This window comes from Chiloscyllium plagiosum, unplaced genomic scaffold (genome assembly GCF_037043375.1).
Source record: "Chiloscyllium plagiosum isolate Xiang-an unplaced genomic scaffold, Cpla_swu_hap1 HiC_scaffold_32, whole genome shotgun sequence".
In the NCBI taxonomy this organism is placed as follows: Eukaryota; Metazoa; Chordata; class Chondrichthyes; order Orectolobiformes; family Hemiscylliidae; genus Chiloscyllium; species Chiloscyllium plagiosum.
Window position 1 is genome coordinate 25,003,352 of NW_028270170.1, and position 24,512 is coordinate 25,027,863.

Sequence of the window (24,512 nt, forward strand, 5' to 3'; positions counted from 1 at the left end):
TTCGATATCAAAAAAAAAAGGAACTTTGGTGAATCTGCCATGAACAGTGTATGCAAACTTTCAGCAGTATTCACTACATAATCAAACTTCTTACAGTACATTCAGTCCATTGCACCAGTTCTATTACCTAGCGCCTTTTCCCAAATCCCTGCGTACAATTCGTATCCAAATAGTCCATCTAATGCCTCCACTGAACTGGCATTCGCCATATTTCCAGGTCCTACAACAAGCTGAAGGATATCCATACTTTAATTTAAATGACTAGAATAATCTGTCATGTAGGTGAAGATTATACATCATTTTTACAATTGTAATTATGATGATTCAAAACCTTGCACAACTCAAATATGAGTGGATCAGATAAAGTTATCAATTTGATTTTTAAACGATTGCCAAAAGTTTGAATTTTTAACCAAATTTGGAAAGTTAAAGTTTGATAAGAATAAAAATTAGGTCCTTAAAACAATCATATTGTACATGATATATTTCCAAAGACATATATAATGCTGAGGAGTACAAATATACAATGATGAGCTACAGAATTGTGAAGAATAAAGTCAGAGCTGGTAGTAATCTCACACAACCAAAGACAGTGGTTGTGCGTTAAGTAAATTCACATTAAAATTAGAAATGTGTTTAATCTTCCCAAAACGAATTATTTTAAAATCAAACAAGGTTGAAGTTTAATCAATCATTTTAGGATCTACAAGATTTGTGCTCTAATGTTTAAAAAAAACATTTGCATATTGCAACAGCTGAACAATTTAAAAGACTAACAATTCACTTTTTGTTAATAAACACATCTTTGGCACATTTTACATCAAGCACATGTACAGATTTACACGTAATGTATATACAGATAAAAGAAACATGTAGCATTCCACCAGTACACTTACTAGAAATGAAGAATTGGCGATAGACCATCTACAGTTGATATAGAGGTAGTATAAATTTAGGGAGCAGATTGTTGCAAAACTGAAGGACAGTTGAGATTTAAAGAAAAAATAAATTTGGACAGCATTTCAAATAGGATTATAAGGGATAATAGCAAGGCAAAGGGAAATAAACCAAGGAATGAAGGGTTCTAAGAATTTAGTGGTCAAAAAAAAGCTTACATGGGCAAACCTACACTATATAAAGGTTGTAACACTGAACTTCATCACAATTTAGAATATTAAAAAAAAGGTTCAAAATATTCTGTTAAGTGCTTATGATATATGATTTATCTGACTTTGGAAAAATTCCAGCATTGATTAACCAGAAAGATAAAGGTTGAAGGGGCCGAGTGAACGTTATATTTCAAGTAATTTAAATAAAACCAATTAACAAGGAATATTCCCTGTACTAGAAAAACGCACAACAAGATATAATCTCAGAATGGAGTTAACCTAGGAAACCCTTCTTCCCATGAAAAAGATTTAAAGCAGAGCTTGATTAAAATGTCACTGATACAAAATCAATACTGGAAATTAAAAGGACCTGAAAATGGCAAGAAACCGGAGGTATGAAGCCCTAAGAAAAATAATAAAGGTAGTGAGACAAACTGAATTTCAGAACTATTTCTAAATTTCAGAGTTTAATTCTATCTGAACTCAAAGTAGTCCAGGAATCAGTGGCGGATAGAGATTTTATAATCACCTATTCATAGAAGGTAAACACATACATCCCTAAAAAGATGCAAATTTAACTCACTTAATCATACTATCTGTAAGCTACTTTAAATGCATTTTAACTTATTGGTTTGTTAAATGTCATCACTTAATCGATAATGTGCACAGTACATGGTTGTATTTTAAGCTTCAAGTTTGAGACATTTCTTCTTTGTAATGTATGGCTCAGAATTTGAATTCTCAGTGAGAAAAAGCCCAGATTACTCTGGACCACTGATATTTCTACTTACACTCCTAATTTAGAATTTAAACCAGAATATTAATGTTACATAATGTTCTTTTAAAAAATAATCTGACACTTGAAGCTTAAATACTAAACAATGCCACTATTTTCTCTCCCCACAATAAATCAATCAAGATCTCTTGACTCTCGACAGTAATATTCTGCAAAAGTGAAATAAGACAAAGATTTCTTTCGAATCAACTCTATGTTAATCATTTGAGAAGATTCCTCATTTTAATTATTGCTTCAATATTATTAAATGCTCGAAAGAGCCATTCTGTAGTCTTAAAAATCCCATGTCATGACTGATTGGACAGAGAATCATTTTCATTCTTTTCTGTAGAAATGAACTTATGAGCTCATGCATCATTGCTGAATCTTGTGCGCAGCCATGTTCTTTGGATCACTGCTAGGTACACACCAATCGTCAGCCTCGTGGCTATGTTGGTAATGTCGCCAAGCAGATTTGTTATAAACTGGTAGCCTCTCTACTGAATCTTTCGATAGAGCCTGAAAGGGAATGTAAAAATACTAAATTAGTAAATATACAATTTGAGTAAACATGCAAATTACTTACCAAAAATCCACTTAAGCTAATTGAAAAATAAAACAACAGAAATTAAAATGCACTGCCTCAATAGATTTTTTTTCTGGCAGGGAATTGTAAACTTTCAAACTCAACATTTGTCTACTTTGCTCAAAGTAGTCAATGTTGACAGTACAAAGTGACTAAACAGTGCTTTTAGTGTTTCCTAAGTGCAAACTGATGGACTGAAAAAAATTGCTTCTCTCTTCAGAATAAGACATTATCGATAGTCTCAGTCAGCCCTTGACCAGGAACGACAGACAGAGATAGTAGAATGAATCACAGCACAACTCCCCAAATTTGAAATATTACACATCCCACCAGAACGTATTCAGAAAATAAAATGAAAATCTGTACCAATAAATTTAAGGGTTACCATGCACATAGTATTTGAGTCGTAATTTGGAATGTTAAAAATACCTTTTTAACCATATCTCAATCAGCTGTCACTATTTACAAAAGGGTTTGGAAGAAAATTTGTCACCATTGTTGTTTCTCTTATCTGATGTTTTAGTCATATATAAGTTACTCAAATCTAACTAATGTGCATATAGTTAAGCTATGAGAGTTGAAACTTAAATGTGTTACAATTCTCTTTTCTTGGACAGGTGTCACAGTGACTGCAATTTTCCAAAATTCTATTTTACAGAAAGGACATGGGACTTCTTGTCTGGATAAAACTAGAATCTCCTCTCTGAAAACAACATAATGGTGAAACTAATTTAAACTTATCACAGTGCATGCCAATCAATTTTAATAATCCTCGATAAAAGATAAAGTTCATTGTTAAAAATCTGACATTTCGTAATCACATCAAAACTATATTAAATACCGTCAGCAGGATGCTGCAAGAAAAAGTAGGTGTCAATTCACAATTATCCACATGTATACAGCAATGGCCATGCACTAGAAGCATTCAAGAAACTGACACCAATTATTGCTCAGATCTGATTTGCCGGGCTGCAAGGAGACAAAGCTAAATGTTTAGGATTCCTTAGCCAACAGGTAGTAAAACATTGTTGCAATAGGTAATTTTGTCAGTATTTGAACATAAATATCAGGGTTCAGAGACTGTCTGTTTTAAAAAATGCTCAGACTTAGTCCAGTTTAGTAGTGAAACCAACAAATGCTGAAGATCACAGCAGGTCAGACAGTGTCCATAGAAAAAGAGCTCTTCAGAGCTTTGAAGAAGAGTCATCTAGAGTCTCCATGGATGTTGTCTGACCCGCTGTCATAGTCAGCATTTGTTGTTTTCAGTATAGATTCCAACATCTGCAGTAATTTGCTCCAGTTTAGCAGTTCTGTCCTTGCTATTGCACTAACTGTATACAATTAAGGCTAATGGTTTCATCTTAGTTTAAACATTTATTTGAATTAGACAAAAAGAACACATAACCAAAACCAGAAACACAGCTTTTCATCTGTTTTGAATCATCAAAATTTTGGAAACAGTTCTAGACCCATTCATTAAAAGTTCAACTTTTTTGTACCAAAACCAAAAATTTACATAATCACAAGTAAATTTCTAATTGAAACTGCTTGTACGTTACTTTTTGCATTAAAGAAAGTAATAAGGTTTGATTGCAAAATAATAAAAACAATTAATAAAAAGATGGAACAAGATAGAGGTCAAATGATATCACTAAATTATAAATCTTTCAGCTGAACTCCAAACAATGCATGTGTTCAATGAGACAGAAGCTGACTTGAACTAGTGGCAAATACACAACAAATACCCCACTAGAGTACCATGATCGATGGCTCAATTTCTCGTGTAACAAGGTCTAGTGTGGGCTGTGGGATTTTCATAAGTACGCTATCAGTTCTAACACAAACCTTTAAAATTTACTATATGTAAAAAAAGCTTTGGATTTGGGGAAGAAAAAGGGAGCCAAGAACATTCCACAGACCAAACTGTGTGTGTGAATACTGACCCAGAAATATTGTGGCCAACCCACAGCCATCCATACAGCCAAACTAATGCCTGCCACTTTATAGATTTCAATAATACACTAAGTTATTGGAATTCTACTCCACCTCTTTCTCTCAATTTAGATTACCTCAAATTCTCCATTTACATAGTACTGACTTGTAGCACAGTTTTCCATTATTTAGATCTTACACTATGCAATTCAAATTCAACCAAAGAATTTGGAGAGCTAAAAGGGGTCACAAAAAGTCTTTGGCAAACAGGATTAAGAGGGTAGCTAGGGAAAAGGGCAAGTCCACTCAAGAACACAGAAAGGAATTTATGCATAGAGCTGGAGGAAATGGGTGAGGTATTTTGCATTGGCATTCACAGAGAAGGAGGATATGGTGGATGGTGAGTCTTGGGAGGGGTATGATGATATTCCAGAACATATCAATATAAAAATTGAGGTTTTGGGAGTTTAGAAAAAACATTAAAAGTTAGCCAAGTCTCCAGGATATGATTGGATAAAGCCCTGAATGCTGAAGAAGGCAGGTGAGGAAACTTCTGGGTCCTCTTTAGTCACAGTAGAAGTCCCAGAGGAGTAGAGAATAGACAATCCTGTTTCTTTGTTTGAGGAGGGCAACAGGGATAATCTGGGAAATTACAGGCTGGTGAGCCTTAAATGGTAGGGAAATTACTGGAGAAAATTCTTAGGGCTAGGATTTACTCACATTTGGCAGAAAATGGACTTATTAGCGATAGCATGACTTTGAGAGGGAAGGTCACATCTCAAAAACTTGATTGTATTTTTGAATAAGTGACAAAGATAATTGGATTAGGGCAGAGTGGTAGATGTTGAAGTGGATTTTAGCAAGACGTTTGACAAGGTCCCTCATAACAGGCTGATACAAAAGGTGAAGTTACATGGAATCTGTGGAGAGCTTGTAAGATGAAGACAGAACGGACTTATTCACACATGACAGAGTAGCAGTGGAAGGGTGTTTTTCAGATTGGAGATCTGAAGCCAGTGGTGTTCCACAGGTATTAATATTGGGACCCCTGTTGCTTGTAATATACATAAAATGATTTGTAGGAGAACGTAGATGGCCTGATTAATAGTTTCGCAGATAACACAAAGATTGGAGGAGCTATGGATAGTGAGGAATGCCAGAGAATACGGTAGAATATGGAATGGCTAGACACTTGAGCAGAGAAATGGCAGATGGAGTTTAAATGAAACAAATAAGACGTGATATATTTTGGAAGATATAATCCAGGAGGGAATTATACAGTATATAGCAGAACCCTTAGTTGCATCAACATATAGGGGGGGATCTAGGAAGACAGTTCCTTGACAGTGGCAAACAAGTGGATAAGGTGGTCAAGGCAGCATATGTTATCTTGCCTTCATCAATCGGGGCATAGAGTATTAAAAGTTGGCAAATCATATTGCAGCTGTATAGAACTTTAGTTAGGCTACATTTGGAATACTGTATTTTGTTGTGGTTGCCACACTACAAGAAGGATATGGAGGTTTTAGAGAGAGTGTAAAGATTGTTTACCAGGATGTTGGCTGGTTTGGAGGGTAATACCTAGGAGGAGCAATTGAACAAACTTTGTTTCTTTTCACTTGAACAACAAAGGATGAGGGAGTAATCAGATAGAAGTTTATGAGAAGCACAGAGGGGATGAATATTCAGACTCTTCTGCCCATGGTAGAAATGTCAATTAGTAGGGAACATAGGTTTAAGGAAAAAAGGACGCAAATTCGAAAGGAGATAAGAGACATGTTTTTTTTAAAAAACACAGGTGGTGGTAAGTGTCTGGAATACTCTGCCAGAGACACTGATGGATACGTACACAATAGCAACGATTAAGAGGCTCTTGACAGATAAATGACCAAGCAAGGAATAGAGGGATATGGACAATGTCGAGGAAAAAGGTTTTTAAGTTTAGAAAGGCATCACGTGGACGGAAGGGCTTATTACTGTGCTGTACTGTTGTTTGTTCACCATGTTTTGCCTGACCTTGCTCTCCTTATTTTTCTGTACTGAGAGTATGAAAAAAAAACCTTAAAATCTTTAATCCCTCTTAATTCTCAGTTCACTTTTGTGTTTCATTACACCAAACCAAGTATAAAAATGTAGTTTTCCCATTGTTGACTACAGTTCTGTCAAAATCATGCAACAACTGAATTGCACATTTATTTCACAATAGATTTGGCTAGTTTAACTAATACAATGTTAAGCAAATACTTAAAGTTTCTATATTCAAAATTAGATTTACATTACAGAAGTACAATGTGTGGTTACTAAATTTTATACCTTTCACCTCTATTTCAAGTAACACTACTGTAATTAAAGTTAAAAGGTTGTGGGTTCAAACCACACTCGAGACTCAGTCACCTCATTCACACTACACCTCAGCAGAGTAACAAGGAATGTTTGCAGTGTTGGAACGGTTCTCTTTTGCGATGAGAATTTTAATCATGATCACATCTGCTTACTTAAGTGGTTACAAGAAATCCCATGGCACCATCTGAAGAAAACAAAGGGTATTCATGTGGCTAATATTTACCCCTCCATTTGAATTTTACTTTCACAATCTACTGTCAAACAGCATTAAACAATGTTTTTGTACACAGTGACCGCACTGTTTGCATTTCAATGTGAAGCTCAAAACAGAACAAATTGATACAATTTGCCCCCAAAAGAAAGCAGATGTTCACCTTTAAATAAATGACTGCATCAGTTCCATAACCCTCCATGGAATAGAGCTGAAGATCTCCCTGAAAATACTTGGCATAAAGTCTTGAAATAGGCAACCCATAGCCAAAACCAGCCTGAAAATGTAAAAGTGTAGAATGAGTAGACTACATTTGCAAAACAAAATTCATTAATACCAATTAAGAAAAGAACACAGTATACAGAATGTGTTCAGAAATAGAAATAATATATGAATAAAACATACCAGTGGTGTACCTCTAGAGCTTCCCAAGTGTGGTGTGGGAGCTGTGCTATACATGTAACTAAACAGCCGGTCTATCTTACTCAGAGGAACACCACCACCTTTGTCACTCATCTGTAAGAAACAGAGAAAGCAGATGATGATTAAAAAATGATCCTCATATTGAAGATTTTATATTCATGATCAACATGCTGTATCCATGGGATGACTAGAATAAGAATAAATGGAACTGCGACAACACACTCCAGTGGAAATGCATTTTTTTTCATAACATCTGGTACACTTTGTTAGAAGCTGAATTGTCAGTTTAGACATCCTGTTTGCTGTCTTACAAAGTGCAGGCATAAAGTAATTCCAAAATGCACAATATCAAGAATTTTCACCTTAATTGTGACATCTTCACTGCCCAGTGCAACTTTCACTTTGATAGATGGAAGGCAAGAACTGGATTCATAATTTTCTACAGTGGCTCTCATGGCATTCTTGAATAAAAATAAAAGATGTCACTGATTATTTTCACTTTTTTGGAAACAATGCAAAAAATGACATTCATTGCCAGGCAGAAAGTACTAAAAATCCATTAATTAAACACAAAATAGTCACACTACTACCAAAACGAATATTTTTTAAAAACTGATTAATAATGTTACCAAACATAAAATGTGTGCATGAGAACAATTTTACTATATTTAGAAAGCAATACTTTCCAACAGGATTACTGGTTTATTAATATAAACAAAGGGATAGAGAAACTCAGCTGGTTTGACAGCATCTGTTAAGACAGAAACTGAGTTAATGTTTTCGAGCGTGACTTTGAAGAGTTCAAAGAACATTAATTGGACTGAACATTAATCCTGGACTTGAAATTATTAACTGTGTTCTCCCCACAGATGTTCCCAGATTTGCTGCGTTTCTCCAGCATCTTGTGTTTTTACTTCAGATCTCTAGCGTCCATAATACTTTGCTTTTATTAGTAGCGTATTTAAAAGTTAATAAATAAGGTACATAACATCCACTGTAACAAGAAATACAACACTACTGAACTTTAGAATTACAATGTAGATTTATACACAAGTTGTATTTCAAAGTCCATTAACCAATGGACAAACATTGATTAGTTGTCCTTTGTATCATAGCCATGGCATATTCCCATGTAACATTTTAGTGTTGACTCATTCTCCTCTGCAGCTATTGCTCTCATCTGAATCTTAAGTTGTACCTCTGATTTGCTTATACTCCACCCTGTTCTTGGTTACTTTTTCTTACGGACAACATAATGAACTCAATTTAAATCACATGAGGTTATCAGACTATTGTAGCACAAATATGTTTACATTTGCATTTTAATAATACATGTTATTAAGAAGGAAATTGCACTGCTTAATGGCCAGGAGACTAAAGGTTTACAAAAAGCATATAGTTGTCAGTTGTTTTCTCACCAGGCTTCAGCACTGAAAAGTTACTCAGTTCTTAACATCAAATGATCAGTTACTTATACAGAAATTGAGAAGGATTTCTTTTTAAAAAATGGATAAATAAGCAATAATAAACAGACAACCCTTAACTCAGTATCTTGGTTAAGGATGGATTTTGCATACATTATCTTTGATTAGTTCCTCTATATTTTGTACATATTTTAACTTTTAAGAGCTTATTTCTTGCCTAAAGGGGAAAACCATTTCTTCTGGAGTATGGTAATACTTTAATAGCATTATTGCACAACATCACACTGTAGGATATACAAAGTTTTACAGCTGGTTTCTTACTTTGAAAAGTTCAAACAGCATGTGATAGAGATGAGATGGTACATAGACAATATGGACAGGTCCTGAACCATTTACTGTTGGAACAAAAAAAATATATTTCAGAAGGAATTATCTTTCAAGTAGTAGAAGCAGTGTACTTAAGACAGCACATGATACACTGCAAACAGTTCAAGATAAGTTGCTTTGGAAGGAGTACAGGGCAGACTTATTGAATTACAGCCAGACTTAATGGCTAAACTATAGACCAAGATTACACAAACTAGGATTGCAAGTCATGCAATTTTGAAGGTTAAGGGCTAATTTGATGAATATTTAAGATATCTAGGGCAAAGACATGATAGATAGACAATGATTATTTCTTTGGGTTGGGAAGTTTAGTACCAACAGTGCTAAATATTAGTGCCAGACCTTTCAATTTTGAAGTTAGGACAGGAAAGCACTATAACATGCAAAGTAATAATTATTGAACTAGCAGAAGATGGTAACGAACAAATTAGACAAAGGACATCCATCAAATGTGATCTATTTGGAGTCCCTGAAGGTCTCATACAAGGTACTGCCCAGGAGGCTGCTAACTAAAAGAGCCCATGGTGTTGGAGGCAAGGTATGGCATGGATGGAGGATTGGCTGACTAGCAGAAAGCAGAGAGTGAGGATAAAGGCACATTTCCATGACGGCAGTGGTAATTAGTGCAGTTCTGCAGGGGGTCAGTGTTGGGACCAAAACTATTCATGTCATACATTAACAATTTGGATGAAGGAACTGAGGGCATTGTTGGTTAGTCAGCAGATGACACAAAGATAGGTGAAGGGGCGGGTAGTATTGAGGAAGCAGGGTGGCTACAGAAGGACTTGGACAGGCCAGAAGAGTGGGCAAAGAAGTGGCAGATAGAATTCAAGGTTGGGAAAGTATGAGGTTAAGCACTTCGGTAGTAAGAGGTGTGGGCTACTTTCCAAATAGCAAGAGGCTTTGGAGATCAAAAGCACAAAGGGACATGGCGGTCCTTGTTCAGGATTCTCTTCAGGTTAACATTCAGTTGGCAGTTAGGAAGACAAATGCAATGCTTGCATTCATTTCAAGAGGGCTAGAATTCAAGGGCACAAATGGGACCACATTTGGATTATTACCTGCAATTTTGGGCCCCATATCGAAGGAAGATGTGCTGGCATTAGCGGAGGTGCAGAGACGGTTTACAAAATGATCCCAGAGATGAAGGGCTTGTCATATGAGGATTGGATGAAGAATCTTAGGTCTGTACTCAATGTAATTTAGAAGGATGAATGGGATCTCACTGAAACTTAGAATACTGAAAGGTCTAGATAGAAAGAACGTGGAGAAGATGTTTCCACTAGTAGGAACGACTAGGAATCAAGGGCACAGCCTCAGAGTGAAGGGATGACCCTTTAGAACTGAGAAGAAGAGGAATTTCTTCAGCCAGAAGGTGGTGCATCTGTGAAATTAATTGCCATTGAGACCTGTGAAGTCATTGTGTTCTTTTAAGACAGAGATAAATAGGTTCTTGATTAGTATGGGGATCAAGGGTTACAGGGAGAAGGCAGGAGAATGCGGTTGAAAAACAGATCAGCCACTATCAAATGGCAGAGCAGCCTCAATGGGCCAAATGTCCTAATTCTGCTCCTCTATCTTATGGTCATATATTATGGCCTGATGGAATAGTCTCATGCAAACAGCAACTCACGTTACATCAATTGTTAACTTTAAAACTGAAATTGATGAATTTGTAATGATCAATGCTAAGACAATGATGTAAGACAGACATAGGCATACGAGGTAGGGTCAGATAATTCATCAAATTGAATAGTGCAATCAGCTTGAGGAGCTAATGACATACTCCAGCAATCAGTAGGTATTGTTGGGGAGGGGGAGAAAGAGAAAAAAAATTATGCAAGTTAGTTAACTGTAAATGTGAATGATAAAGAAATTAATAAAAAACAAAACCTGCTATACCAAGTTGGAAGGATATGCAGGTCTTAGGCTAAGACAGACATTAATAACTGCTAAATAGCAATTTCATAAGGCTTATATATTTATTTTTGAAAGGAACAGTTATATTGGAAAAAGGAACAAACAGCACTAACCAGATGTTCCAGGTTGCTTTGATCATCAATAACAGTTATAAATTAATACATGCAACTTTACCATTGTATTGGTCCACTTCCAGTGCAGGAGAGTCCATATAATATTGGTCACAAAGGAGTTTAGCAGTTTCATATGCATCTGTGAACAGTAAGCTGATAGTGACTATCCATATAACAACAGCAATCATTTTCAAAGCAAAATTGCATATGTTAATATAAAACCATTTTATGCAAAGCTCCTACATTTCTAATTACTTGCTACATGTGCTTTATGATACAATGGAACTTCAACAATGAGGCTGTTAACAAATCGAATCCTGATATGGACCAATTTGGTGAACATGGAGACAAGAAGCAAATGTTTTCCAGTGTGAGAAAATGTTGAAACAAAGGCAGATGAATCAACAAAATCTACATGTACAATGCTCTTACTGGCTGCTGTATTGGCAACACAGGAAGAGATATGGAAATCATTAAGTGCTTTTTGACCAAGGGAAAAAAGGGAAAGTAAATTTTCATAACCATCTAACATCTTGGAAACAGTTTATTACTACTTTCCATGCATTAAAAGAGCAATTTGAAGTATTAGATTTTTAAAAAATGTATTTTGATATTCAAAAAAAACTGAATACTTGCTCACTAAAAATAAATGTAAAAAAATGTCACTGCCACTTTTGTGGCACAGTGGTTAGCACTGCTGCCTCACAGCACCAGAGACACGGGTTCAATTCCCGCCTCAGGCGACTGTGTGGAGTTTGCACATTCTCCCCGTGTCTGCGTGGGTTTCCTCCCACAATCCAAAAATGTGCAGGTTAGGTAAATTGACCATGCTAAATTGTCCGTAGTGTTAGGTGAAGGGGTAAATGTAGGAGTATGGGTCTGGGTGGTATACGCTTTGGCGGGTCGGTGTGGACTTGTTGGGCCGAAGGGCCTGTTTCCACACTGTAAGTAATCTAATCTAAAATAGTAGACATTAAATACTGATAAATCACACATTTTGTTCAAGACATATTTGCTTACTAGTACAGAACTTAAACATTACAAAAAGGAAACAAGATTTACAACTCTCATTCATCAGGATTATGGTAGAGACTATTCCAACCAGGCTTGGAAAATAGGACACCAATTTGAATAGCATGAGAAAAGGGTGATTGTTTGAGCTATTATTGGCATGGAGATGCAGCCAGAGTAGTGAACTATCGATCTTAGTTCTCAGACTTACCTACTTAGTCTGAGAATTAAGATTGACAGTAGACTGTTCCTGCTGGATCTTTCGGTCAATGTTAGCCCAAACAATTAACACCCTCTTATGCTGTATAAATGTGCACTTCCTTTTTTAAGCATGTTTCCTGTATCCTAGTTCTGACTGGTACAAGATAAAAGCATTCAAATTTTTATTTCCTTTCAGGGATGTTTAAGACATTAGATGTTGATGTTTCCTAGATACTTACAAAGAAATATTTGTGAATTGATAGATATGTTGTACGAGAAGCTCAGTATCACCATCTGATTATCGCAGCAGCCAATCATTATATAATATAAATAGTTACATTGTTAGCTTTAAAGATGTCATAGGCTAATACTAGAAACAAAAATTATGGTGTTAAGGGGGTATGTAAACACAAATACAAATGAAAACATCATCACAAAGCTTCAATGCTGATTTTAAAACATTTGCATAGATGTTTCACAGATCTTAAAACATCTGCATATTAATTAAGGAACCAGTGTACATGAGCAGGGATATCTTGCTGCAATCATCCAGGTCCTTGGTGAGACCACACTGGAGTATTGTGTGCAGTTTTAGTCTCCTTATCTGAGGAAGGATGTCCTGGTTATGGAAGGAGGAATTTAATGTTTACTAGATTGATTCCTGGGATGGTAGGGCTGGTCGGAAGAGATACTGGATCGGTTATGAGGTTTAGAAGCATGGTGGTTGGTGACGGTAGGGAAATCTCACAGAAACCTATAAAATTCTAACAGGACTAGACAGGATAAAGGCAGAAAGGACGTTACTGGTGACTAAAGAATCCAGAACCAGTGGTTACAGTTAAGACATAGCATGTGTCATTTAGGACTGAGAGCAAGAGAAATGTCCTCACCTACAGAGTGGCGAGCCTGCTGCCACAGAAAGCCTTTGGGGCCAAAATCATGAAAACTTGAAGATTTAAAGACTTGAAGATATGGTTTTTAAGTCTGAAGAACTCAATGGGAACAGGGTGAAAATGGGAACAAATGATTTGGATGATCAGATCATATTGAATGGCAGAGCAGGTTCGAAGGACTGAATGGCCTATGCCCTCTGCTATTTTCTATGTTTCTCTTCTACTAAAATTTATGAATATGAAAATTCAAACAGACAAAACAGATTCTGATTGTGGATTTTAACTATTTGTGGTAACTTATAATTCCTAATCAATACATGAAAGTACTTTCCAGAGGGGAAAAAAAAAAACATACCTCTGATGACATTTACAACTTCACAGTCTGGATCAATACTGCCTATGTGCTTGGGATGAGCTGGGTTTGTTGTGCCATCAAAAATTAGTGCTTGGGAAAGAAGAAAGTATTAAATGTTAGCAGATTAGATTTTGATTGTGACAAAAGTGATCGAGAACTTTATGACAATAACCCTGTCATTCATAGCATTAAAATCACAAATATTCAATATGTGCCATTGTTCACCGTGCACTGCACTGGTTACCTTTAAGGAAAGATGTTAAACATATTAAAGGCAGTTCAGAGAATGTCTATCCAGGCAAGTGCATGGAAAGAGTGAGTGGTCATATGAGTAAAGGTTGGACAGGTTAGACTTGTATATGTTAGAGTTTCAAAGAGTGAGACATAACTTTGATTGAAACTTACAAAATACTAAGAGGTCTTAATAGAATAAATGTAGAGAAAAAAAGGATTTCCTCCTGAAGGAGAATCTACATCTAGCAGTCGCTGTTAAGTCAGGGGTCACCCATTTAAAACAGGGGAGGGGTGAAATTTTCTTTTAGCAGGTTGAATGCCTTTGGACCTCTATGCTTGAAAAGATGGCAGAAATAAGAGTCCTTGAATATTAAGGAAGAGGTAGCCATATTTCTGTGAAGCGAGGCGGCGAAAAGGTCATAGGTGAGAATGAAGATTTGAGGTTACAATTAGACATGCCAAGGTCTTACTGAATGGCAGAGCAAATTTGAAGAGGTGAATGGCCTATTCCTTGTTTGTATTACATATTACATTTTTCAATTTTTTACAAAAGTTGTTTCTGAAATGAAAATTCACTCATGAACAATAACATGGGTTTTCTCACAAATGTTTCACTTACTATGCTGATTGATGAGCATTCTGATGGAAATACGACTCATGTAAAAGCGATCCAGAAAGTACTGTACATTTTGACTAGTGATGCTATCTTCTAAGTATGATTCCTTGTACTCAATAACACCTTGTGCCATTGTTGGAACAACATCATTATGCCTATTCCGAATTGTAATTAAGGCATCTGTAAAACTAAGATCGTGCAAAAAAAAAAACAAGCCTTTTAGATATAGCACATATGAAAGCTTTATACATTGTTAGATTAGACTGATTTTATATCCAATCTTTCTACAGAAAGATTTAATAAACTAATGCAAGTGGTTGGCCCTTGATATTAGGCTTCCAGAATCAAATGTGAAAGACTAATATTAAAACACCTTAAAAAAATCGTCTAAAGAATTTAGTGATATTTTCTTCCTCAAATTGCCCTTACAGTCAGATCCCAAATGATATCAATAGTGAAGTTGATAAGCATTGAAATGCACAAATATGCTGTAGTAAACAAAAAGCACAAAAGTTTTTTCTCTTGTAATCAATAGTGAAAGTGACAATTCACATTTCAATGCCTTGGGCTCCTGCAAGCTCACAGAAGATTATTGGTGACAAAAATGAATTGAAGACCTTTAAAAAGGTATTGGTTCATAAACAGCCTTAAATTACCTGGAATCATAGGTGGTGCATTGGTGATTAGCATTGCTGCCTTACAGCACAAAAGATCCAGGTTCGAATCCAGCCTCGGGCAATTGTCTGTTATGGAGTTTGCACATTCTCTCAGTCTGTGTGGGCTCCTTGACTTTCCTCCCATATTCCAAAGATGTGCAGGTAGATTGATAGTGTACAGGGATGTACAGTTCAGGTGGATGAGGCATGTCAAATGCAGGATTAGAGATAGGGTCAGGGGCTAGGGCAGGTTGGGAAGATCTTTGGTGGGCCATTGATTCGAAGATTACCTTAAATTGATCTTGCTGTCAATTTCACGTTAACTTAACATATTTCAAAATGCTACCTCAAAGACAAAAATTGTAATGACAACCTGCAGTTGTTAACAGGGTTTTTATTTTACAAATCAGTGAATACACTTTCGAAAGGTCGACCATACAAGACACCAATAAGCTGACTTTTTTGGCAAGTGTTAGATGAAGTCACCATTTAGCAACCATGCTTGTGTGTCAAAAGGTCCAGGTTCACTAATCACTCTGGAACATGACGGCTTTAAAGATGTGTTTATAATGCAGAAATCCTTCCCAATGTACTATACTGACTGCCATTGGCAAGAAAGAGATTGCTGGTAAAGAACTCAACAAAAAGAACAGTTGAATATTCTGTCAAAACTCAATAAGTAAATAACAATACTACAGTAAGTTGCAAATTATTTAATATTTTAAAAGCATACCTTGATAAAACTCGCAGATCATCAGGGTTCTTGTCATAAAACTCAAGAATATCTAAAAGACTTTGAACATACCTAAATGAAAAGAGAGTTAGCATGTATGAAGCTTCATTTATCACAATGTACAAAACTCATGGATCAATAAAAGCAGTTAAGCAATTTAAGAATTAAAAAGTACATTGGTCATATCTAAATCAATTAAAACATGTTTGTGAGAGTGCTCTGCTGAAAAGACGCATTTAGGGTAGCTTCATGGAGTTCAGAGGGCTCAGTGTTTAAAAAAGGTTTTAGACCAGAAGATCAAGAGGTTTGAGATTTTGAATGTTTAACTGAGGCAGTTTCACTGATTGCAACTACACTATTGTGCAAGTACATTTGGTTTTATTTGCTTCATTAAACAAATTTGCCAAGTTTTCTTAAAACTGTCAATTGCTAATCTTCAACATTACTGTAGCTACCCTTATTTGCAACATTTGTCTCAACAAAATCATCTGACAAAACTCTAGTCAGAGAACTGCCTTGACCAGAACAAATAATTAGTTCATTGAGTTCAAGCTCCATGTAAAACACAATGCTTTTCAAATAGTTAAAATCATCCAAAACAAATTCTTTAAAAGGAGTGACGTTATTCATTTGACTTCAAATTTTCAATTTTAATTTAAATGTTTTCCCTTATTTTTAGTAGGGAGTGGCAACCCTCCAAATACTAGCAACATCAGAATGCTATTGTACTGTTGACTTCACACCAAACCCAATCATAATTCAGGATCAATGTCCTTACATTTGCGCAATGTATAGTGATCAAGCACAAACAGTATCTAATCTTTATTCTTGTTAGATTAGGCATAGCGAGCAATAATAGCACTTCAACATTTTTCCAGCAAAAATCAACTAGCTCAGCGCAAACTGCTGACTTGAACTGGAAACTTCCAGACCTGTTAATTCAGTTGCACATTAGTTTTTCATCAGTTTACATGGTTAGAACATACACAATACTGCAAGAAGGCTCTGTATGGTTCAGATTCAATGGTACCCTATTTAATTATACTTGACTGATTGGTGCCTAATGCAATGTAAGCACTTGTATTCTAAAAAAGCTCCAAGATTTTACACCATTCAACATTAGTTTCCAACACTGATTTTTTTTTAAATGAATGCTGTTCCTAAAAGCTAATTAACTTGGAAAATCTTGATATATCTATCCTTAACAATAACTGTAATATTTAAGAAAATAGACTTGGGGGCAAGTCAATTAGTTTACTAGCATTTGTAAGCTCTCATATAAACTCACTTATTATATCTTGATAATTTGGCAACCAACTCAAGACAGCCATACTGGTGTATGAAGATGACACTAGTGCACTAGTACATGCCCACATTGGAAATTAAAATTAATTGTGCATACAGAATTTAGAGAATGTCATGGAAATAAATACTAAATACAAAGCAAAAATGTTCACATTCAGAATTTCTTAGCCAGTCTGTACACAAAGCCAGATTTACAAAGTAGACCCAATACGGCCTCTTTCTGCTTAAGACATACTTTAAATTCAACTTTCAGATGGAAAACAGTACTTCACCCTTCCAGCCTCTTTTATAAAGTTCAACTGTCTGAGTGACACTACAGTCTAGAAAGTTCAGGCGTCAAAGCAGGAAATACGAAACTACTTACTACTCTCTCACTTCCTCACAAAGCATTAATAAAATTGAATTGAGGTTTAGTGACTGAAAATTAACACTGTTTTGAGTTCTAGGGATACAGAATTCACTTCAGGAGACTGTAGGACACAATGAATTTAACATACAAAACTGTAATGCTTCTCAGGAATGTTTTTCTGTACCAAAACAGACTGTAATTGTGGAATTATGCCTATCAAACTATAATGAAACAATGGCAATCAAATTTGTCAGTAATTTAATGATAGTGAGTGGATTAATAGGCTCTCACATTTCACTATGCATAAGACATATTGCACTGGCTTTTACAATCAAGAAAGGCATAATCCAAATATGAGAAGGTATTTATATAAATAAGAGCTGAAAATGTGTTGCTGGAAAAGCGCAGCAGATCAGGCAGCATCCAAGGAACAGGAGAATCGACGTTTCGGGCATAAGCCTGAAGAAGGGCTTATGCCTGAAACGTCGATTCTCCTGTTCCTTGGATGCTGCCTGACCTGCTGTGCTTTTCCAGCAACACATTTTCAGCTCTGATCTCCAGCATCTGCAGCCCTCACTTTCCCATTTATATAAATAAGTCTCATAACTTAAGTGGGGGAAAGTTCACAGTATAGTTTACACAGTTCCAGTTGGATAACTATCAGATAATTGAAACAGGATACATCAGCTTATATAGGTCAACTCATATCATGACCAAACATATTTAACCAGATGGCCAGTTTTAGTAACACCCTTCTAATATTGTCACAAGCATAAAGCTAGCATCACTGAGGTGGATGGAAAACATTTCAATATTGCACAATATTATTTGTCCTGCATTGAAAATTTACTGCTTTGAAGAAGCCACACATAAGAGACACATTATTCGAGGAGATTCTCTCACTTGTATGACCATCTTTTGTGTGGCTACTCACCAGCTTTGGACTAACTGAACGGAAGGTGTGCCAAGTAGCCGGTCTGGGAGGAGATTGATTTCCTTCATAATATTAGAGAGTCTCACAGGCAGCTCTTGCCTCAGAAACATAAAGGAGGTCTTCTCACAGGCATTTGTTGAGCCTAAGTGGATAAGAATGCAACACTGTACTTAAATGCCAAGTTTCAACAACTTCCACCCAATTTTATTCCCTTCCAAAAATAATAAGAATTATGCTACAACTCAGTTCCATTGTGCTTGCAACTCATAATAACATGCCTGATGCATGCAATTTAATGTTGTCCTCACTTGATGTCCAAACACACACTGGAGGCTATGATTTATTTGCTGTTACGTTTGCTTAATTCTGTTTTCTGTCCTCATACTTTTACTCCAACTCTTGTCCACGCATGGAGCTGGTTTGATGGCATGAAGCATCAGCACATGATTTAATTTGGGAATACGGCAAATTAAATTCCACTCTTGAATCCCAAGGGCATGTGATGCAGGAAATCTCAAGTATCAAATGCACACTGGTATGTACACAGTTTGAGTAGGAAAACTCAAGCTATCGGTATTTAGTGTCCTGGGTCAGAAACACGCAAGATTCTACATAATACTTCTTGCTTTGAGTTTGATGTCAATGATGTCATAGAAAAAGGACACATCTCCCAGAGAGGGAGAAACTGATTATAACTAAGACCATCTCCTGGGAATGTAGCTGATCTTCCTTAATAAATATTTATATATGTGTGTATGTGATGAAGTTAAGTATGCATACTTCATATTGGGGAAAAAAATCTGTGTATTGCTTATTGGGAAAATTGCAATTTTTGGAACAGTTGTAAGGGCAGATTCTGAAAGAAATGTCAAACTGGTAGCCGCTATAATCACAGAAACAAGTTTGCTCACAGTTAACGAAGAAGTTATACTTCCTCTTACCCAGTGTGCTTTTGCAAGCCTGATTAACCAAATTATAGCTAATTCTCCATGTTAATATCAATATTAAACGGAAAGATCTATGTACCCAGTAAAAGGTTTCTGCAAACTAAAGAGGCATGGGTCTGGAAGCTCCTTTCCCTCCCTTTACCATAGTTAGATGAATTAATATTCAATAATCAAATAAGATTTTTTGACAGCTTTGAGTGATTGAATAACAGATAGAGGGCAGTTGAGGCTCAACGACCATAAACTAAAAAGAAACAGTGTGTTTCAAAATCCCAATTAAAATCCAATGACCTTATGGCAGGAGATGGCTGTGATCTCTTCTACATTTACAATGGTATTTACATAATACCACATACAACAACTTTCATTTACGTCATCTAAACATCCCAAAAACATTCCACAGTACCCAAATAATTAGTACAAAGCGCTGTGCTGCAGGAAACAGCAGAGGTTTGCAGGAGGAAAATTCAAACAAAACAACAGCTAAAGCATCATCAACTTGTGGAGGAATGAAAACCATGCTGTGGCGAATGGTCCCATCCCGGATAGATCAATGACTATCTCGCATAGGTGACAAGAGATAATTACTACTGCAACTTGGTAAATCAATTCCGTCAATGTCATCATCACCTGAATCAAATCTCTGTTCCTTGTGTATTCTTTGTTCTTGAACGAACTGTGTTTCTATTTTCAGCTGCTTTCTAGTTAAAACTACACAACTGTTGAGAATGCAATGTATTTAATGTACCATTGCGGTTCATAGAAAACGCTGGGAAAAAGTTTCTTATTTTCTGAAAGTAAGGTTCAATGGACTTAGAATGATAGGTTAGATGTTTAAGATTGAGACGAGGACAAATTCCATTCAGTGGATTATGAATCTTGGAAATTCTATACCTTTGTATTAGTATATTCAAGAAGAAAAATAAAATTAACAGATTTTTCAATACTGAAGGAATCTATGGATATGGAGAAAGCACACAACAGATTCATGGAGAAAGTTTAGGCCCTGGAATAAAAGGGACAGTGGTAATGTGCATACAAAACTAGCTGAATGATAGGAAAAAGAGAGTTATGATGATACATTAAACATATTGAGTTGTTTACCTTGGAGACAGGAGGGCTAAGAGATATTCAAAATGATCAGTGGGTTGGATAGAGTGGATAGCATGAAGCTCGTAGAAGGTGTAAGAATGAGAGGGTATAGATTTAAAGCAATTTGTAAAAGAAGCATATGTGGTAAGGGAATAAAACTTTCTACACAATGAGTAGCTAGGATATGGAACCAGGGTGCAAGTTTGCTCGCTGAGCTGGTAGATTTATTCTCAGATGTTTCGTCACCATGCAATCTAATCATGCTGGATCCAAAACACCCCATTTCTATGGATTACCAAAAGGTACATAAACAAGTGGCTCCCCCTTAGACCCATTGTCTCACTTCCTGGTACACCGACATACAGACTGGCAAAGGAACTGCAACTCATACAAACAAACAACTCATAGAAGACCCAAGCCACTCCATCTGCTCCACCCAGAAATTCCTTAACAAAGACACCAATGTAGAGGATGACGAGGTCATAGTTTCCTTCAACGTGACGGCCCTATTCACATCAATAAATATCACCCCAGCCAAATAAACACTGGCTTCACTGCTAGACGAATCAAGGTTACAAATGCCTGACAGCACCAACTTCATCAGCAAGGATAGCATCCTCAAACTAGTAGACTTGTGCCTCACAACCTACTTCACCTTCACCAACAAAATCTCAAACAAATCAATGGGATGTCTATGGGATGCCAATATCAGAACTCTCAGCAGAAGTAGTTATGCAGAAGTTAGAACAAACAGCTCTTCCCATGATCCAGCCCAAGCTTTGGGTCCACTATGTGGATGACATCTTTATCATCACAAAATGCAAAAAATTCAAAGAAACCCACATATCCATAAACAACATCTTTACTGCTATAAAGCTCACCAAAGAAAGACGACAAGAACAATAACACACTCTCCTTCCTAAAAGGTCACAATAGAATGAAGAGCCAATGGAGAACTGCAGATCAGCGTCTACAGGAAAGTCTCACACACTGACCAGATACTTAACTACATGTGCAATCATCCCAACACCCACAAACGAGGATGCATCAGGACATTATTTAAATGGGCCACAACACACTGCAGCACCAAGGAGTTTGAGAAGCCAAGGAAAAACACCGACAACATATTAAGGAACAATGGGTACCCAATCGCAGTCCACAGATTCCTACACAATAGACCTCAACAACAAGACACAACATGCTCAGAAGCTCTTAGCTATCCTGCCACACATTCAACACATCACTGAGATGACAATCATACTACTCTGGCCCCTTGGCATCATGGTAGCTCACACACCTACCACCAAGCTGAAAGAGTTCCTGATGAATTTAAAGAACCCTGTACCAGAACAAACATCATATAAAAAAATACCCTGCAAGGACTGCAACAAACATTACATTGGACAGACAGGCAGGAAACTAGTCACTAGAATACATGAGCACCACCAAAAGACAAGGCCAACTATCACTAATATCCATACACACAGACAAAGAGGGAAACCAGGTTGACTGGGACAATAGATCCATCCTGGGACATGCTAAACAAAGACACATACAAGAATTCCCAGAGGCCTGGCATTCAAACGGGAACTCCATTAACATATCAATTTGGACCCCATTTACTAACCTCTCAGAAAAAGAATCAGGTATGATCATCACCCACCACAACAGACCAAGACACACAAATAACAAGCACGGTAGAATACCAGCATTCATTGGAGGCTCACTGATGAGGTTACCGAGCATGGTGATGAAATGTCTGAGAACAAATCTACCAGCTCAGCAAGCAAACTTACAACCTGATCCACAATCTGAGCTACAAACCTCTAAAATCACAAAATGTATTGCCTCAAAGTGCAGTAGAGGCAGGTTCAACTGAAACGTTTAAGAGGGCATTAGATGATTATTTGGAGAGAAATAAATTGCAAGGCTATGGGAGGCAAAGCAGGACACCGGTACGAGGTAATGATGCTAATTTGAAGAGCTGGTGCAGGTATGTTGGGCTGCTTGGTCTCCTTTTGTATAGTAACACTTCTGGGATTCTGTGAAGTGCAACAGAATGTAAAAATGTGGCTTGACCAAACATTTATGTTAGAAGGTAGCAAGGGAAAATGAAGGTAAATCCATATTTTAAAAGGAAACATTTACAGGGCTATAACAGGGGTACAAATGAGAGGGAACAGCAGAACAAACAATGCTGAATTCTTCACATCTATCATCCTATGAATTTAACCTATCTCCATTCATTGTATTGAGTTAGAAGCCACCTTAGGCAATTATGTCTTAAAAGATGTTAATCAAATTTAATTAACTTCCACTAGAACATCTTTTTAAAAAAGAAACTGCTCAAACATGATGTGACACATCTCTGGGATTGGAGAGACCCATCCCAGTTTTTTTTAAGATTAGATTACATTACATTACAGTGTGGAAACAGGCCCTTGGGCCCAAGTCCACACCGACCCGCCGAAGTGCAACCCACCCATAGCCCTACATTTACCCCTTACCTAACACTACGGGCAATTTAGCATGGCCAATTCACCTGACCTGCACATCTTTGGACTGTGGGAAGAAACCGGAGCACCCGGAGGAAACCCACGCAGACACGGGGAGAACGTGCAAACTCCACACAGTCAGTCGCCTGAGGCGGGAATTGAACCCGGGTCTCCGGGTTCTTCTGGCTCAACCACAGGGCACGTTACCATTACACCAAAACATCCTGATTGGAAAATAAATACCAGCATTAAGCATGCAAAGTCAGCTAATCAGGACCAGCCTGTCCTGAATGTTTGAATTTCTTGACTTTTAGCAATCTTAGAGATGCGCCAACCTTTGGCGCAAGTTTTTCAGGAAACTCCCAGGTTAACTGAAAATTAATGACCTTACACGTTCTCCATTGCATTCACTTTTGTTTACAATGCAGTTTAGTTCGTGTAAGCAGATGCAATGATTGCATTATTTTTGCAAAATGGGTAGCTATCCAAAACAGGCTTTTTAATTTCCAAGTCAATGATTGTGTGCTCCTAATGGCTTCAAGCAATAAACCCCTAAAAGCCAAGTAGCAGAGTTTTGTTTGATAACTATTTTGATGACCAATGGATGGGAAAAGGTCCAAAATTTTAAATCTGCAGCAGTGCGCAAAACATGTAAACATTTATCATGGGAGCGAAATTTCGAAACATTAAACTTGATATGACTTTGGCAATTACTTTCCAGACACACAAAAACAACTGCCTGCACGTTTCCATAAACGAGCCCTCTGCTCAATAGCGTGCTAAAAATCAACTCCATTAAACATTAAATACTTCAGATAAAAGCAGAATGGGGGATAGGGGCAGCACTTCACTAATACCCTTCCACACACAAAAAAACAAATTGATCAAACTCATCGTGCGTCTCATTCTTCTCTCTCTGACAGGGCGAGCTGAGTTGGCAGAGATTTGTTACCAGACAATATTACTTCCCCCCCCCCAAAAAAAAAAGCTCGAACCTGAATTGGGGAAGACTAGCTGCCCTTACAGTACTCTCCAACCCCCCGCCGCCCTCACCTCCATTAGCTGGGGAGGGGAGGGTGGTATGGACAAGGCAACCCAAGCTCCTCACAAACAAGCCTGGTTATCTCCAATAACCCCAAATTAAAAATACACTCACCAAAATCCAAAAACTGCTTAATGGAGAGCGGGGACGGCGAGAATTTGGAAAAATGGTCGATATGTTTTGGTACGTTGGCCAGGGCCGAGTTCTTCATAAGGAAGCGAACGAATTTCATATTTGCTGTTGCTGCAGCTGTTATTGCAGCAGTATCCTCCTCTAAGGACTCACTCCGCCCTCACTGTCCCTTCTACTGTGGGCTTGCTCTCTCCCTCTCTACCCCCGCGGTGTCGGTGTCACTGTCCCCCCTCCACCCGGAGTCCCCCTCGGACACTGTCCCCCTACACCCGGGGCCTCGCTCTCTCTCTCACA

General features: G+C 37.1%; 1 protein-coding gene across 1 annotated transcript; it reads right to left on the reverse strand.

The window, feature by feature from the left end:
* Window positions 1–466: 466 nt before the first annotated feature.
* Window positions 467–24,468, reverse strand: LOC122539934 (pyruvate dehydrogenase (acetyl-transferring) kinase isozyme 2, mitochondrial-like). The gene is made up of 11 exons (XM_043675135.2): window positions 24,201–24,468; window positions 18,511–18,652; window positions 15,923–15,994; window positions 14,537–14,721; window positions 13,684–13,773; window positions 11,285–11,362; window positions 9,125–9,198; window positions 7,742–7,840; window positions 7,362–7,472; window positions 7,120–7,233; window positions 467–2,403 (listed from the first exon to the last, which is right to left on the reverse strand). Exons 1-11 carry the CDS (start codon window positions 24,316–24,318, stop codon window positions 2,260–2,262), a joined length of 1,227 nt encoding a protein of 408 aa, XP_043531070.1. The 5' UTR covers window positions 24,319–24,468; the 3' UTR covers window positions 467–2,259.
* Between the last annotated feature and the right edge of the window lie 44 nt (window positions 24,469–24,512).

What these genes read in the sequence shown, in the direction of transcription:
- LOC122539934 (XM_043675135.2), bottom strand. Translation starts at nt 24,318, where the DNA reads ATGAAATTCGTTCGCTTCCTTATGAAGAACTCGGCCCTGGCCAACGTA. An exon ending in AATGCTCATCAATCAGCATA is followed by an intron (nt 13,774 to 14,536) that starts GTAAGTGAAACA and finishes TTCTTTCCCAAG; the next exon opens with CACTAATTTTTGATGGCACA. An exon ending in TGCTGTTTGAACTTTTCAAA is followed by an intron (nt 7,841 to 9,124) that starts GTAAGAAACCAG and finishes TTTTTATTCAAG; the next exon opens with AATGCCATGAGAGCCACTGT.